At 53.0% G+C, this 14,871-nt stretch overlaps 7 protein-coding genes across 7 annotated transcripts; 4 read left to right on the forward strand and 3 right to left on the reverse strand.

Moving 5' to 3' along the window:
- Nucleotides 1-603: 603 nt before the first annotated feature.
- On the reverse strand, nt 604-1,954 carry CLUP02_06443 (uncharacterized protein; the record flags this gene model as incomplete). The annotated part of the gene is made up of 2 exons (XM_049285442.1): nt 604-1,677; nt 1,886-1,954. 2 exons carry the CDS (start codon nt 1,952-1,954, stop codon nt 604-606), a joined length of 1,143 nt encoding a protein of 380 aa, XP_049142585.1.
- Nucleotides 1,955-3,256: 1,302 nt separating this feature from the next.
- On the forward strand, nt 3,257-3,774 carry CLUP02_06444 (uncharacterized protein; the record flags this gene model as incomplete). The annotated part of the gene is made up of 2 exons (XM_049285443.1): nt 3,257-3,564; nt 3,642-3,774. 2 exons carry the CDS (start codon nt 3,257-3,259, stop codon nt 3,772-3,774), a joined length of 441 nt encoding a protein of 146 aa, XP_049142586.1.
- Nucleotides 3,775-3,966: 192 nt separating this feature from the next.
- Nucleotides 3,967-4,791, forward strand: CLUP02_06445 (uncharacterized protein; the record flags this gene model as incomplete). Its single annotated transcript, XM_049285444.1, has 4 exons — nt 3,967-4,145; nt 4,213-4,446; nt 4,526-4,679; nt 4,735-4,791. 4 exons carry the CDS (start codon nt 3,967-3,969, stop codon nt 4,789-4,791), a joined length of 624 nt encoding a protein of 207 aa, XP_049142587.1.
- A 76-nt stretch (nt 4,792-4,867) lies between these two features.
- CLUP02_06446 (uncharacterized protein) lies at nt 4,868-7,382 on the reverse strand (the record flags this gene model as incomplete). Its single annotated transcript, XM_049285445.1, has 14 exons — nt 4,868-4,924; nt 4,981-5,152; nt 5,362-5,398; nt 5,456-5,481; nt 5,596-5,742; nt 5,799-5,818; nt 5,901-5,985; nt 6,117-6,230; nt 6,293-6,351; nt 6,387-6,412; nt 6,480-6,613; nt 6,682-6,814; nt 6,904-7,016; nt 7,108-7,382. The coding sequence occupies 14 exons, from the start codon at nt 7,380-7,382 to the stop codon at nt 4,868-4,870; spliced, it is 1,398 nt and encodes a 465-aa protein (XP_049142588.1).
- Nucleotides 7,383-7,456: 74 nt separating this feature from the next.
- Nucleotides 7,457-10,652, forward strand: CLUP02_06447 (uncharacterized protein; the record flags this gene model as incomplete). The annotated part of the gene is made up of 15 exons (XM_049285446.1): nt 7,457-7,486; nt 7,562-7,942; nt 8,001-8,059; nt 8,107-8,190; nt 8,269-8,306; nt 8,368-8,499; nt 8,562-8,964; nt 9,028-9,150; nt 9,265-9,422; nt 9,451-9,478; nt 9,537-9,742; nt 9,834-10,117; nt 10,168-10,403; nt 10,455-10,533; nt 10,599-10,652. The coding sequence occupies 15 exons, from the start codon at nt 7,457-7,459 to the stop codon at nt 10,650-10,652; spliced, it is 2,295 nt and encodes a 764-aa protein (XP_049142589.1).
- Nucleotides 10,653-10,656: 4 nt separating this feature from the next.
- On the reverse strand, nt 10,657-10,986 carry CLUP02_06448 (uncharacterized protein; the record flags this gene model as incomplete). Its single annotated transcript, XM_049285447.1, has 2 exons — nt 10,657-10,754; nt 10,809-10,986. The coding sequence occupies 2 exons, from the start codon at nt 10,984-10,986 to the stop codon at nt 10,657-10,659; spliced, it is 276 nt and encodes a 91-aa protein (XP_049142590.1).
- A 933-nt stretch (nt 10,987-11,919) lies between these two features.
- On the forward strand, nt 11,920-12,915 carry CLUP02_06449 (uncharacterized protein; the record flags this gene model as incomplete). Its single annotated transcript, XM_049285448.1, has 1 exon — nt 11,920-12,915. The coding sequence occupies one exon, from the start codon at nt 11,920-11,922 to the stop codon at nt 12,913-12,915; it is 996 nt and encodes a 331-aa protein (XP_049142591.1).
- Nucleotides 12,916-14,871: the final 1,956 nt, after the last annotated feature.

Consider the following 14,871-nt stretch of genomic DNA (forward strand, 5'->3'; position numbering starts at 1 on the left):
CGTGCCTCTTACCAGCACTTGCTTCCGCTGAACCACCGTAAGGCGAGGCCTGCCAACGACTATTTCGTCAACTTCAAAGTTTTCGTACCCATCTTCCTCTTTTCTCGGCGTGTCTTCCCTCGCCGTCCACGCCTCCCTGGATATCATCTTCCTTCCCAAATTCTTCCATCTTTGGTGCTCTCTCGCAAATCCTGTGTTCCCGTTCCCAAGCGAACATACAGAGGCCAAATTCCTGGCGTGTAAGTTCCAAACATTGACGGCTCCCGACATAAGAAAAACATGTTTTGAGGACATACAGGCCCCTTTCGTCCATAAAATAGCGGACATTGTGAACAGGAAAAAGGAAGACGACAAAAAAGCAAAATCGGGGAGATTTCCCGTACCATAACGCCAAAGAAGTAACCAAGTGCCTTTCCCATGGGTATTCCATGCCTCCTTTTGTGGCCCGACCGATGCAATGCGTACTCTAAAAAGTCATGCTCATGAACCAGCCAGGGTCCCTTCATCATATCATACCACTTCTGCTTGTCGTCCCTTTTGGACGCTTCTTCCTCATTACTTCCATCAATGCTTCGTGTCAAATTACACGGTGTGGTATGCCGACTACAATGTCGGATCAATGGCGCCAGTGTCGGACTGCTCGCCAAAGTCTAGGAAGGCGTCCCAGTTGTCATTAACGGGGCCTGGGGTCGCATCATCGCTTCTGGGCTCTTCAAACCGAGACGCATAAGGGTTCACGTGTCCGTTGAAGTACTCGTGCGAAGAAAGCGTAAGCTCATTCAGGTGCTGCTCATGTTTCAGGTCGGCCATCGAATGAGTGTCTGGGTAGTACATCTGCTGCTGTAGCGGGTTGCCCATAAACATTTGAGCCATCGGGTCGCTCATGTCCAAGTTGGGTACCATCATCTTCGCATCCATAGGCAGCTCAGCGGTAAAGGATGACTCAGGAGAAAAGAGGCTGTGATCGATTGTCGTCATGGGTGAAGGGAAAGCCGAAGCTGTTCGCGTCGAGGGGGTGCCAGCAGCAGCGTCTGATGACGGCGACAAAGCTGGCGGCGACTGAGGATGATCACGCGCTACCGGTGTGGCCATGTCCATGGGCGACGCCACTGACTGTGTTCTCTGGCGTTGGTATCGCTGGGTCTCGGGCTGGAAGTTTACCGACGAGAAGGTTGGTGACATGGGGCTGGTGACCGCGTTTTCGGACTGAGCGGGCTGCGACAAAGACATTGAACGTTGCCCGGGAACGGAGTACATTGAGTTCGTAATGTTACGAGACAATGCCTGTGCTTGCTTGTTGGCGTTTGGGAACTGCTCGGCAAACATCTTATTGATTGGGTTTTGAGCCCATTCCTCGTTGCGGAGCCCGGCCACCATGCTCGCCATGGCTACTCTGTTAGCCAAAAAGGCATTGACACGGTAGTCGAACTCTGGGGAACCGGTCTGAAGGTGAGCAGCCAGCATGCGATAGGAGCGAGGCATGTCGTCCTCCTCCTCTTCGTACATTTCCTCCGCCTGCACAATCGCTTCAGAGATCTTGAATCCCTTGCCGGTGCGCTTCTTGTGGATCTCGCTCGCCATCTTGGCGGACTGCACACGGGCTTCGATACTACGGTCCGCCCGCCGCGAGGCGGCAATGTAAGCGCGCTCTTGGTTCTCTTCATGAGATCTCTCCGTCTACGTGTGAATGGTCAGCATTTGGATCCGGGGGAATGGAAACTTTCTTCTGGCAAGTCAAATAAACCACCATGGCAAACAATTTTGTACAAGTGTGGCAAGTACAGCCAAATTGGGGGGAAAGACGTTCGAGGATAATTTGATAGTCAAGGAATGGGTACTAATGCGGGCAGGATGATTTGACTCGATTATCACGGCTTGAACGTACCTTCTTCTGTGCCCGTTCAGTCTGCATCGTAGGCGACAGGTTGCTGGCGTCCAAGGAGCGCTTCGGCATTTTCGTTGACGTCGAGGATTCGGAGATCGACGAGTATTATAGATGGTTGAGTGGTAATGGGGTCAAAGGTGGCTTGGCCAGAGAGGTAGCTGATGCGGGGTGCAGGAATATATTGGAAGCTTCTATTCACTTGCGGTGATGGGCTTCGTTGTGGCTAGAACCTTGAAGCCGGAACCACCTGGTATCGCGATGAGGTTGGTCGAAACCTAGTGTTTAACTCGGGGATATAGAGACGTATGAGTCGTACGGGTTTATCGTGGTGTCCTAAGACGGTTGCGTTTTCTGAAGGAGCTCGTCGGTCGAGGGTCCAAAAAGGTGTGTGGAAGTTGGGGAGGCAAAGTGTGGAACAGGGCGGTATCTAAGTCTTATACAATCCAAGGGTACGTGCTCGGGAGAAACGACTGGGTATTAGTCTCGAGGTGCGGAGCAGCGTGGAGAGGAAGAAAAAGGCAGTGAACTGGCTGGACGTGCGGTGGAACAGAGGACAACCCGGAGCAATGTTCCATGCGAAAGCATGGGAGAGGGTTCAGTCTACCATGGGCGGGCGAAGTGAGAGAGAGAGTGAGAGTGAGAGCGTGAGGAGGTACTGCTGGGGGTACATCTGATGCTGGGTTACGGAGTACTGGTTCGGGGATTGACCAGACAGATGGCGGCCGGATAGATGTGACCGGGGACATAGTACATGGGGAAGGGGTTAGGTTCGTTGTTCTGTTTGGTCGACCTGATGCAGTTGCAGTGCGCGAGAGAGCGAGATGGGAGCTTGACTAGGTACGCTAAGGATACATTGGGCGCTGGGAAATGCGGTGTTGCTGGCTGTGCCGCAACTGGGGCAGTCCAGCATAATTGGCAGAAAGAGAGACGGCGAGGGACGGCAGAGTGAGAGGGGAAAGGGAAAGTGGCATTTCGACTGCTTTCGATCGCTAGACGATCTTGGAGGGTTTGATCGGGTTACGCTCTGTTGATCGATCTCGATGAGAAGGGACTGTGTGCTAGGCCGACGCCCGTGGAGCAAAGTACCCCAGTAGTCACTCTTCACTCCATCGAATGGAAGGAAAGGGCTGCCCACTCTCTCTGCTTCTCCTTCTATTCCCCCCCTCTCTTCTGATCTCTGGACTGGCTGTCTCCTGCCGCCCGCCCTCGTACTCTACTTCTTTTAGATTAGCGCCGGGTCGTTTGGGAAGATGGCAACCACGGTTTGGTCGTCGTGGTTGTGTTGGCAGGGGCTGGGTTCACGGCTAAGGCAGTCGCCAGTGATAGGTAGGTATTGTAGCTTTTTGGGAAGGCATACCTAGCTTTTCCCTCATGTCAATCATTCTTGCTCCTTTCGACTCTCAATCTGTCTTCTCACCACAGTCTTTCATTCGTAATACCTACACCTCACAGATTTGTGTCTTCCCGTATGTTCTGTTGTTAGATACTTTTGCCAAGCTCAAGATCGCAGCGGGACGTGTACGGACAGACAGAGAGGCAGGAGCACCAAATGTCTCGAGGGCCGCAGGGCAGGTGCAGATGCAGCAGCAGCTGCTGCATGTGGTGGAGCTTTGGCCTGAGTGGGGCGATCCCAAGCTCGGGCTCTCGCCTGTGCCACATCCCCACCCGAATGCACCCAAGTGCAACCGACAGGGCGGGATCAATCCCCGGGCCATATGCTCCAGGCCTTATCCCAGTCACGTCCTGTGAGACTCAGAGACAGAGAGCTTCTTCCCAGTGGTCCAATTTTCCACTGTCATTTTGGGCAGTTCCGCATCGATTCCTCTTGCTGCATCGAAATAATGTCAATACACTCGCAGCTACGCAATAGTTATCGAAACAAGTGGTAACTGGGACGACGCGCTAATACGACTACTTACTCTCAGCACACAACTAATTCATAGTAATATAGTACATATTCGGGTGTCCCATATGTTCGTAAGCTGTTCGGAGTGGGTTTCGCACAAAGAAGGTGCTTTACAGAGGGAGGCGGGAGCGTCCCTCCACGAAACTCCGTCCTTTCCCTAAAAACCTATGATTCCATGCACCCTGCTCCTTCCTGTCTTCCCCTTGCCTACATTCGCCATTACGGCAAGAGACATTGTCCACGTATTTACACAGTACACTTTCTTTTCCTTCCTGCCTTTTACGAGGATTGTTTACAAGCGGGTAGTAAACGAGCAACCGCGTTGGCGGACAGAAAGAGAAGGTCGGAGGGTGGGTGCAAATTTTACACGGGAATTTGGTAGGAGAGAACTACCTGCACTTCGTACCTTGGACACGAGAAGAGAATCGACAGACGGGAGGCCCGGGGGGATTCAAGGTGGCCTGCTGCAACCATCACTGACTAACAACGACAACCTTGACAACCACACAACCACACAACCACATCGACCGGCTTCATTTCGTCCCTCGATTTGTGCAATCTCTACCTGCAGATGTGCTGTTCCCCTCCGTGAGATACCTGCGTTCGCTGTGGTGGGTGGCGGGCCCAGAGTTATCGCTCGGGCGGAACCTTTGGGGTGCCAGTCGTACCAGCATCCCCAACTCGTCAAACTCTCTTGTCATGCTAAAGTCTAAAGACGCTTAGCAATGCTGCAGCCCGCTGCTGGCCATGTCCGACTGCATAGTGTCTTATTCGAGACATTGGATGTTGCCCATCGGCTGCATTTCTGTCCGGTATCTCTTAGGTCCATCCCAAGAGTTGGATCCCAACTATCTCTTGGGTGTCTTGACACGCCTCAGCCAATCCCATGTGAGTGATTCACTCACTTCGAATGGCTCGCTCGCTACGGATGCCCGAGTCCTAGGTATACGGCTACACTCTGACATATCACATCACAGTTGTAGACCTGACATCGTTCTGATATGCGTGGGCGATTGCACCATGCCATACGGTGTAGCGCCTCTATGGCAAACTCCATTCCGCAAACATGCGTGAGCTTAAGACAAGAGAGGCAGGGACCGGTCAATGTTCCACGAGCCCTGCGGTGCTTTGCTCTGCATCCATGCATGTATCCTACGGAGCACATTGCTTCGAGACACGGCACACCCACAACTTTGAACATTTCGCTACCCCGCTGACAGGCCGCGTACTTCAACCCTTGACCTGAACAAATCTGTACGGAGCGGTTGGCGACGGAATTTTTGCCAGGAGTACACTCCGAGGCCTCACCGCCAATAAGCCCAATGCAGTTGAGACAAAACAGCTTCGCTACGAGGTGATAGCTTGCTAGACCTGTATCAGTACGACCATAGCGATCTCGAAACTACTCCTTCCTCGAGTCGTCCCAGTCGATTTTCCTCCCAATCTAATGGAGAGGTCGCTACCACTGGTCTTCTCAGCAAGATGCAGCTGGCATGTCATGGAACCCAAATGCATCACCAATCAATCGAATAGTCTCGCCAAGTCTCTGTGGCTATGGCAATAGACGTACTGCGTATGGGTGGCTCTGATGAAGCCGATGCCATCGACTGCACCAGAGTCTCAAACCGATTACATCCGATCTCACTACGGATAGGTTAACTTACTGATGCTTGGTTCGCGGTTCCCAATCCTGTCATCTGTGGCATGAGATACCGTACCTTGCTGTTGTGCTAGGGCTGTACCTTAGCGTTTGGTTGCTCCAGCGGTATAGCACCACGCGCTATTGATCCGAATACCTCGACACTCGGTGCTAGAATCTCTCCGCGTCCGCAATTCGGAAAGAAGGGTGGATCCGGTAGCATGGGGCGACTGGCGACAGCGACGATCGATCCCCAGGGTCCGATGCTGACTATTAGGGGCCCCTAGCAAGATGGCGATGAGAATTGACACGCTGCCACGCTTCGAGACACTGATCGGAATATTCTAGCACCATTATTACCTACGAACTTCCAGAGGGCGGGTGCCCTCTTCAGAAACAACAGATTCGCGAGCGAGTAAGGAGCCAAGCCGTGCCGACAGTGCCAATTCATTCTTTGTTCATTAGTCGACAGTCCAGGAGGTCATCCTGCCTTGCAAGCGAATGCCGATGCAGGACGAAACCACTTGCGATAAGGTCTTCTGCAAGAATTGCAGGCTGTGCGATGGTTGAAACAGTATACCTTCTGACACATTCAACCAAGCCGGTGGGGGGATTATCGTCCTAATCTCCCAGATCAATATCGGTTCACCTCGCGCTTCGCAGGTTTCGCAAGACCGACCCTTTACGGAAGATGTGCCACCAGGGTAACGCCAACAGACGGGATGGCTGCCCCCAGCCTACGCTCTGGGAACGTGGCATTTGCAGGTGCCTTGTTCGCAGGCGGTAATTGTGGCACAAAGCTGCGTTAAATCCGACCAGCCATGGCCCGCTCAGTCTAACTCGAGGAAGCCGTGATGCGCACGCAGATTCTTCGAGAGGGCCTAGACTCTCGTCGGCGGCAGCCAAAAGTTTGCCAATTACCTCCAGGCACAACATCAGCTTAGGTACCTTTCGACAAGTTCTCCGACTCTTGCTTCAGAAGCTCAAGAGTGACAACACTCATTTACGAGCCAAGGGTTAGAAGAAACCTACTTTCGCACATTCTCAACCTTGGATCATGTCGCCTTCTGCTCGAATGGTCTCAGTGGGCATCACATGCTGGATACAGCTTTGGGCACTCAAGTATTTACAGCATACGCCTAGCAGAGTTGCACAACAAGCAAGGGCCAACTGAAAAGACCAACTGGACACAGGCCATGATCAGAGCGATAACACTCCAGTTGACAAGAGCCGCGAGCGGAATGTTCTTACCCCGCCGCCGCCGTGGCCAACGCGAGGGATGGTGGTGGTTGCTTCTCCAAGAATTCGTCGTCACGGTTGTATGGCTGTGCACTGCCCCTCGCGTACCGAATTGTTGGTTGCAACCTCAGCGGATGGCTTTCAGCTGGTTCGCTAGATTAGACAAGCCTAACGACGATGTTGATCAGGTCGAGTAGGTATCAGTCTCGAGGATGTACACGCTACCACGGCTACCAAGTACTAATCGTCCAATCTTGCGGGTGTCACCTAAGCCCAGGAGAATCCATTTTTGCCTAGTCCTCTGGAATTTCTCCCCGCCAGACTGAAGTCGACTTGGTGAGTTGCTCCTAGAGATCTAAAGAAATTTGACGTCACCTCAAGATGGATCAGCTGCTTCAAACATTCAGTGGATGATACTGGGCTGAGAATAGTAGTTACGTTCCGTTTTTGGTGAATTCTGCTCGCCCGCGGGTTAGCTCTGGCTTAAGCGCCAGCTTACGCCTATCCGTGCTTTGATCAAGTTCGATAATCACATAATCAAAGGGACTGCGAAGAACCACGGCATACAGACACAGGGGCACCAACGCCGGGCAGTCTACTCTGATCGACCTTCTGCCACCGTGGGGCAGCGGGTAGTAGGTATGTCGACCCGCCTGCCTACTTCCCGTATGGGAATCAACCATGAGAAATGACATATCTTTGTCGTCAGCCATCGAGGTTCAGCCGACACTGTCCACTCATCTCTCATGATTCTGCTGGCTGCACGTTGCTTACTAGCTGTGGAACCATGCTAACCAACGAACTTCCCATGTCGACAGTGCCGTTGCTGCATCTCGGAACCCCAGAAAGTCTATTCGGCTGGTGAAGCAGATGCTATGTACAACCTGCCGAGCCTGCGAACAAGCCTTTGAACCACACCCTTCCCCGTTTCCCCAATTGCCTGTTTCCTGTGGTTTGTGGCGAAACAACGACAGACACTCGACTCCGTCCCATCTGGCTACCACAGACGCACACGCCCAGTGAGCTGTCGCCCCTTTTCAAACTTGCGATACGCAAGAGGGCGATCGAGGTTTTCGGGCACATCCATACCCCGCAAATTGCCATGGTTTGGAGCATGGGATTTTGCTTCCCCCGTTTATTATGTTGCGACCCTCGGCTCCTCGTCATTGCAAGGAGCACCACCGCTCACTTTGCTCGCCGCATGTCACAGGAACATAAAATTTACGGCATTTCCATGAGGAGTATTCTCGGCCATCTCGGCGATCTCGGCGAAGTGTGCGCAAAATATATGGCTCGATACAGCGGTGCAGGTGTTCCATCCAAATTTGCAGAAGAGCTTCTTAATGGAGCCACAAGTCGACGTTGAAGATGGAAAATCATGTCGACGTTCGTTTCTAGATAAGCGAGAGATCGCGCGCTGACATCTCATGTTCGGAGCCGTGACGGCCAATCGACCTTTTCGCCTCCTACCCCGGATCCTGATCTCATCAATTTGATTCCAAATGCCCCTTGCTCCTTCTTGTGAGTCAGCATAAATCAGAAACGGCCACCAGCGACGTTGGGGACGCCCCGCCTATAGTCTCTGCTGGGCAAGGCTAGGAGGCCAAAGCCAGGCGATCAGGCGATCGTTGATAGACGTCGGCAGATGGCACTGGTCAAAGACGCACGCCGAGGGGTGACTGGAATATTCTTAAACAGCGGGGAGGAGCGCCACGTTCCTGAACCCTGACGTAAAGTCTCACGGGTCGCCTGGAGGCTGGATGCGCAAGGAGCGGGCACCAAGGACGCCCACGGAGACGGTTCACTGGGAAAGTGGGAATGCAGTTGCTGGTGCCCTATTACAGCTACGTTGGATTGGCATTGCAATCTCCATGGAAGAATGCGATGTGCAGCGCCGACGAGAGAACCCTGGAAACTGGCATACCGGATACAACTCAAGATTTTGATCAATTCGTTCAGAGATGGCACTCTTTCAGCCAGAGAGCATTTAAGCTGCGTTAGCGGCAATAATCTATTTCTGCATCAGCATAACACCGGTCACAGCCAGTGTTCCGACGATGCACGACATCCATCGCATCTCGATCCCCCACCACGTGGTTTTGCAACTCGACAAAGACACTATCGCGAAGACAACAGCTCAAACGTACCTACTCGCTCTGGTGCTCTAGAGAGCGTCCGGGCCCGCGGATATAAGCTGCAATGGAAGATTGATCGTGATGTCTGGACGCGCTACCACACCAGAGCTTCCTCACTTGGCTGGCTTCGGGAGGCTTGTGGTACTATTCAACGCACCTAGTGAGAGGGGGACCTTAACCGACAGGCTGGCTCAGCCGCTAGTGCTCGAAGAGAATAAGGAAGCCTACACAACTACTCAGAAATCTCGATGGTGGCTCAGACAGCCGATGGCCGCCTGCCCAAAATCCGTTCCAGCTTGTCTCTTTGGCACGCCGGTTTATCCAAAAGCAAGTCGGGCTGGGATAAGTCAAAAGGGCCTTCCACCGGGATAGGAAACCAGCGTTCCAGACGCTCGCTCAATTACCCACCAGCCACTACCTGAGCCCCTGTCGTTAGGGAGACACTGTGTACTCAAACTAGAGACATCGTGCCATTTCAACAATCCGGCCAGAGTAGTCCGTATTGCTCGTCCACCATCTGTCAATACTTGGTGCCATGTGAGATGCCCGGCTTGGGGAAACACTGGGAGGAGGTTCTGCTTATGCTGTGCTACATGCGCAAGCAGCCCGAGGAGCCGGGTGGGAGAATTTACTAGCAGTCCTGTAGACTCATCGGGCCGCCGGGACGAATTGGTGTGGTGGCTGGACTTTCGTTCGGCCCTGGTTCTGATATCCCACCTTGCGGCCGGACAGCCTGTGGAAGCCAAAATGCTTCCAGGACTCTGCTGATACCGGCCAAGCCTTAGTGGAATGCGTGGTGTCTCTTTCGCCCGCTTTCAAACATCCCAGCGGTGTTACGGTAAGGTTGACGCTTCTGAGGCTTCAATCAACATTGATAGCATCCGCAAGGACTGCGGATTTCAAATTCTCGGCCCCATTTCTCATTCAAACTGTTCTAAGTCAGTCCTAGTTCTTCATCGTTTGTCCTGTCGCTTTACAGATTCCGCAGATTTCCTGACCATGATGAGGTGAGCGCACGGCCTAAGTGAGCCCTGAGCCGTTCCGCCCCGATTTCCAGAGAAATCCACGAGAATCGGGCGGCAGTGCCCAAATGGTCTCTCTGGATCCCTGTTTCCGATTCACACGACGTGTTCGCAGATCGGACGGCGGGCCCCGGATTTCGCGATCCCCTCAAGTTCTGCAGGGCAGTCCGCATCGTGGCATGGTCAAAAACAGGGCTCCCTGGCCCCTCGAACTGGTTCCTTTGTTGGAGCGATCGAAGCAGCCAACGTGCCATCGGAACATTCACAGCCCCGATTCCAACGCTCTGGGACGTGGGCCAGCTACTTTCTTCTGGATCGGGAGCAACGATTCTTTAATCTAGCCAGCCGAACACCCCCCCGTCAGCCCTGCACCTACCAGACGAACGATTGACCGTCTATCAGAGTTCACGATCTCATGGGAAATTATCACCAACGGTCTGCATCGTGTTTTCTCGGCGGTGCCATTTCGATCCGCTGCCGCTAACTATCACCGCTTGGGGTTCCCACTAACGATGGGTCAACCTGCAGCGGGAGTTCCTGTCTCCATCGCAGAGGCTCGAGAGGGTAAGGGTATTGGGTCATGCCGCGTTTCAGGACCCCGATTGTGTTGAACTCCTCGATGCGACAGTACTCTGGATCGCGCCTACTGCGCTGCGACACTTTTCCTTACCAACACTCCAAGTGGAGATGATATCTGCCCAAATCATGTGCTTTCAACGCCTTCAACAGGATTTTCTCTTAGGCTCGACTACTGACGCCATACACTTCATAGTTGAAGTCGAATTCTGGTGCAAGCGCAAACAAGAAGCAGAACGTCCTTGTGTAAGCGCTCAGATGTAGCAGCGGTTACTAGGCGATCGGCCCCACGCTGTCCGCGATGCCCTCGTTGTTGCGCGATGCTTCACTTTGCTTGGGAAGACTTTGATCGCCATTGGAACGCAGCAAGGACTGTTTTCGAATCCAAGCGCGACGAGGAGATGACGAAACTGAGCCATGACGGGCAATGTGCGCGAAAAACTCCGTTCAATTGACAGCCAGCACTGACATGTCGTCAGTGCCATGGGTGCCTCGGCCAAGACTGGTAGGAGACATTGCGGTTCTCGGGTGTTTTGGTACGTTCCGCCGAAATGGAGGCTCTCGTCAACGTTTGAGCTGCGCATAGATTCCCAAGGAAAGCTTTCCGGGCCATTCTACATTTACTGGAAATGGGACACTGTTCGGTCCGCCAATGAACCAATCCTCTCTGAAAGCTCAGAAATGGTTCGCTCGATTGAAATTAGCATGTTGATCTGTCGGGAAAGAGGCTGGTCGCATAAACATTCTTCTCGCAACTGGCGCCCGGCAATATCATTCAAACCTCTATTCCGATATGGCACCGTTGACGGCTGATAAATTCAAGTCAAGTGGACTGGCCTGTCGGCTCGCGTTTTCTATGTTGCTATTGTCTCGAGACTGGGATATGTGGAAGGATTGTGACTGCTGAGTAGGGATCGGATTCCTTTATCATGACTGAGTCGAGCCAATCTGAATCTTTCCAAAAAAGCGAGTTAAAAGCGAAGAGGCGGTTGCCCGTCGCGTCGGCTGTGATTATCAAGCTTCAATGGATAAAGTTGGGCGGGATGCTGCCAGAGTCGAACAGATGATGGCGAACATATCAACTTTTGATGGGCTTCGGACAATTTTGAGGCATGGAGACCACGCTGAGGCGGCTTCTGCTGGCGTCTAGGGGACGGTCCATTCGACCGAAATGCAAAGCTCCGTGGAATCCTCACGATGTCGCGATCTAATGTTTTTTCATGTGAGAGGAGATATGGCTGCATCAAGACAACAGGACGGAAAGCGAAGGACGCTCGAGAACCCCTCCTTTCGGGAATACGGGCAGGCACCCGTCGAGTTTCACGACGTCGGATATCCCGTCTGGCGGTTAAAAAGGGCACACATCTCGGGACAGCACCTTCTCAATCATCTTTCCAGTCACGATCCAGAAGCATACTATTCCAGAAATTCTCACGTTCGACGTGGGTGCCTTTGCATTTTCTTCCACATCTTGCCATAGACAGCGCAACAACGCAAAAGACAAAACTCCCGCAGCCATGACCCTGCGATTCGACCCAGAGTACCAAGCCGCCATCGCCGCCAGAGACAGCGGCGGCGGAGGTCCCGCCCCGCCGGCGGCACCGTTCAAGGACGCCCTTGAACTCCGCGCCTTCTCTGAGCCCTTGCTCCGCACCGTCCTCCGCGCGCAGCCGACGCCGGACAACGTCCTCGAGACGCGTATCCCGTTCACCTCGCACGACGGACAGGAGGTCGGGCTCTACCGCTTCGCGACGCGGGAGATGATTGACAGCTCCGAGCCCCTGGCCGCCGTGGTATACGTCCACGGCGGCGGGATGGTCTCGTGCGATGTCGACATCTTCAGCCCGCAGATTAAGCGGTTCGTCGAGATGGTGGGGATGCCGTTCTTCGCGGTGGATTACAGGCTCGCGCCAGAGTTTCCTGACGGGCTGGGCGCCGAAGACGTGTATTACGGGTTAAAGTACCTCTCGGAGAACGCTGCGCGCTGGAACGTGGATAGCGGCAACGTCGTCATCATGGGCGACTCGGCGGGCGGCGGGCTCGCGGCGGGCGCGACGTTGATGGCGCGCGATAGGGGTCTGACGCCGCCGCTGCGGAAGCAGGTGCTCGTGTACCCGATGCTCGACGACCGGACCACGGTGCCGGAGAATGCGGCGATGTACCCCTTTCTGGCGTGGAAGGCGCACGACAGCGTGCTCGCGTGGCGGGCGGTGTTGGGGGATAAGGCTGGGGACCCGAGGCCTCACGCGGAGGCGGGTGTCTCGTTGTATGCTGCGCCGGGTAGGGCTTCGGTGGAGGAGTTGAGGGGACTGCCGAGGACGTATATTGATGTGGGCGGGTTGGATTTGTTCCGGGACGAGTGTGTCGACTTCGTGAGGAGGCTTTGTGAGGCTGAGGTGGAGGTTGAGTTTCACTTGTGGCCTGGGTTGCCGCATGGGTTTGAGAGTGCGCCGGGGATTGGGTGGGTGAAGAGGGCTTTGGAGGCGAGGAATGAGGCTTTGAGGAGGGGTTGATCGCGGTTTGATTTAGACGGTTGGGAGGGAGGTGGATCATGGGGTGGTGGAAGGGGGGAAGGAGGTGGTTGGCTTGAAATAGCTGGGACTTACACTCGTAACGTATGTTCAGGGACGACCGGGACTTGGAGGCACTGGTCTTGACGCGAGATATAGGTACGTGGGCTTGGCCGGTTGTGTATTCTTTATATGCGTAGACGTAGATCTAGCCTCCCGGCCTAGGTTCGCGTCTCTTCAGCCTGCGAACACGATCAGTAATGTTACAATCAGTGTAACAGAAGAAAACCCCGGCGTCAGATGCCTTGTGTATCGTATCGTATCGTATCGTATCAGGAAGACTAAAAGGTGCTAGACATACTCAAATGCTCCTTCATGTTTTCTCCATTGTTGGTTTTCTTCCCCTGATAGCCCCCATGGTCTTTGGACATGATATGCATTGACTCCCTCTCCATCTCTGTTGGTTCATTACAGCAGCGATTTCGATCAATATCTTGAAGCGCAAGAGACAGAAGTTGGGAGCTGGTAGGTCTTGCTTTATTGAAGCCCAGGTAGTAGGATGGAGGATAAGAAATGTCTTGGGATAAGTGCAATGCGCTCACCCACAAGATATGTAATTTCTTCCCTTCCGTATATCAAAACAATTCTATGCAAAGATATCTGAGTATAAATCGGAAAGAGAAGAAGAAAAAAGAGTTTACCTCGGTAGGCTACATCTCTTGGTGCTTATGCTGGGAATCGAACTCGAACTCGGAGCCTGTCGTTGAGTAGGCTATTGGGCATGATATAGTTAAATGCTGACCTAAGACTACTCTACCACCCAGTTAGTTTGACCTGACCCGCCGACCTAGACGGGCGCCTGCTGTACTGGTGGCAGGAAAAGAGTTGAAAGCGTATACATGGGCTTTCCTCCTGTGTGTATTGTGGGAGTTGGGATGAATACACGTCTCACGTGGCTGTTATTCCCCGAAGGTGGTGATTAGCTTGATATGTATGCTCTGGTATCGGCACAATCCGACCCCGAAGGACCGTGACTTTCACTGCTCATAAGGATGTTCTCATCATTCATGGCCTTGACCCGACAGAGCCTGCAGTCGATTAAGGCGTAGGCCTTCGGCAAACGAACTAGAGAACGAGTTCATAGAGTTTGGGGTTAGGAAACGAATACTATTTCTCTTGAAGCATGCTCTTGAAACTGTAGAGCCTGCGCGCATCTTGCTACTTGGCTGCAACTCGGCCATACAGCACGAACTTGCAGTAAGGTGTCTTCAGCGAGCCACGTTGTCATCCCTGCCTACATCTGTAAGCCAGCCCTCTGAAATTCAAAGTTGAGGTATGTATCTGCAATAAGAGGTGCAACTCATGTAGGAGCAGTATCTACTATTATGACAACTGGTTGTACGTATCTGGGATGTATTTTTCAGAAATGACATCGGCACTGTGAAAGAACGAGATAGGGTGACTGCACATCGTCTCGTGTCGAATACTCAAGGTAGACTTGACGAGCAATCATTTTGAGACTCTCCAAAGATCCTTCCGCATTTGTTGTTATGACTTTTGTGGGTATTTTGCCGAGAAGAGAGCGATATCTGGGTTCATTGGTGGTTTAACATGTTCCCAATGTCACTATGGATCTTGGAAGCTCTTACTCTTGGGAAGGTTACCAACTGAACGTGTTCAGAGCACTTTTTGTAAATATACATGCCCTTGCCCATAGTTCGGAAGTTCAGATTCCTTTCAACTTTTTACTGGATCTAATCCACCTCTTGACATAGGACGAATACCTTCATGCACCAGCGCTGGGTTGATCGGCCTATTTGTGCCAGGAGTCGGATGCGTGTGTGTAAGCGGACGGGACTTCTCAACCCCGCGACTCAGCTTTCGCTACTCCGTAATGAACCAACTAGCCAAACAATTAGTCAACAGCCCCCAACACTATGTCTATGCTTTATGCTTACA

Source organism: Colletotrichum lupini, chromosome 3 (genome assembly GCF_023278565.1).
Source record: "Colletotrichum lupini chromosome 3, complete sequence".
In the NCBI taxonomy this organism is placed as follows: Eukaryota; Fungi; Ascomycota; class Sordariomycetes; order Glomerellales; family Glomerellaceae; genus Colletotrichum; species Colletotrichum lupini.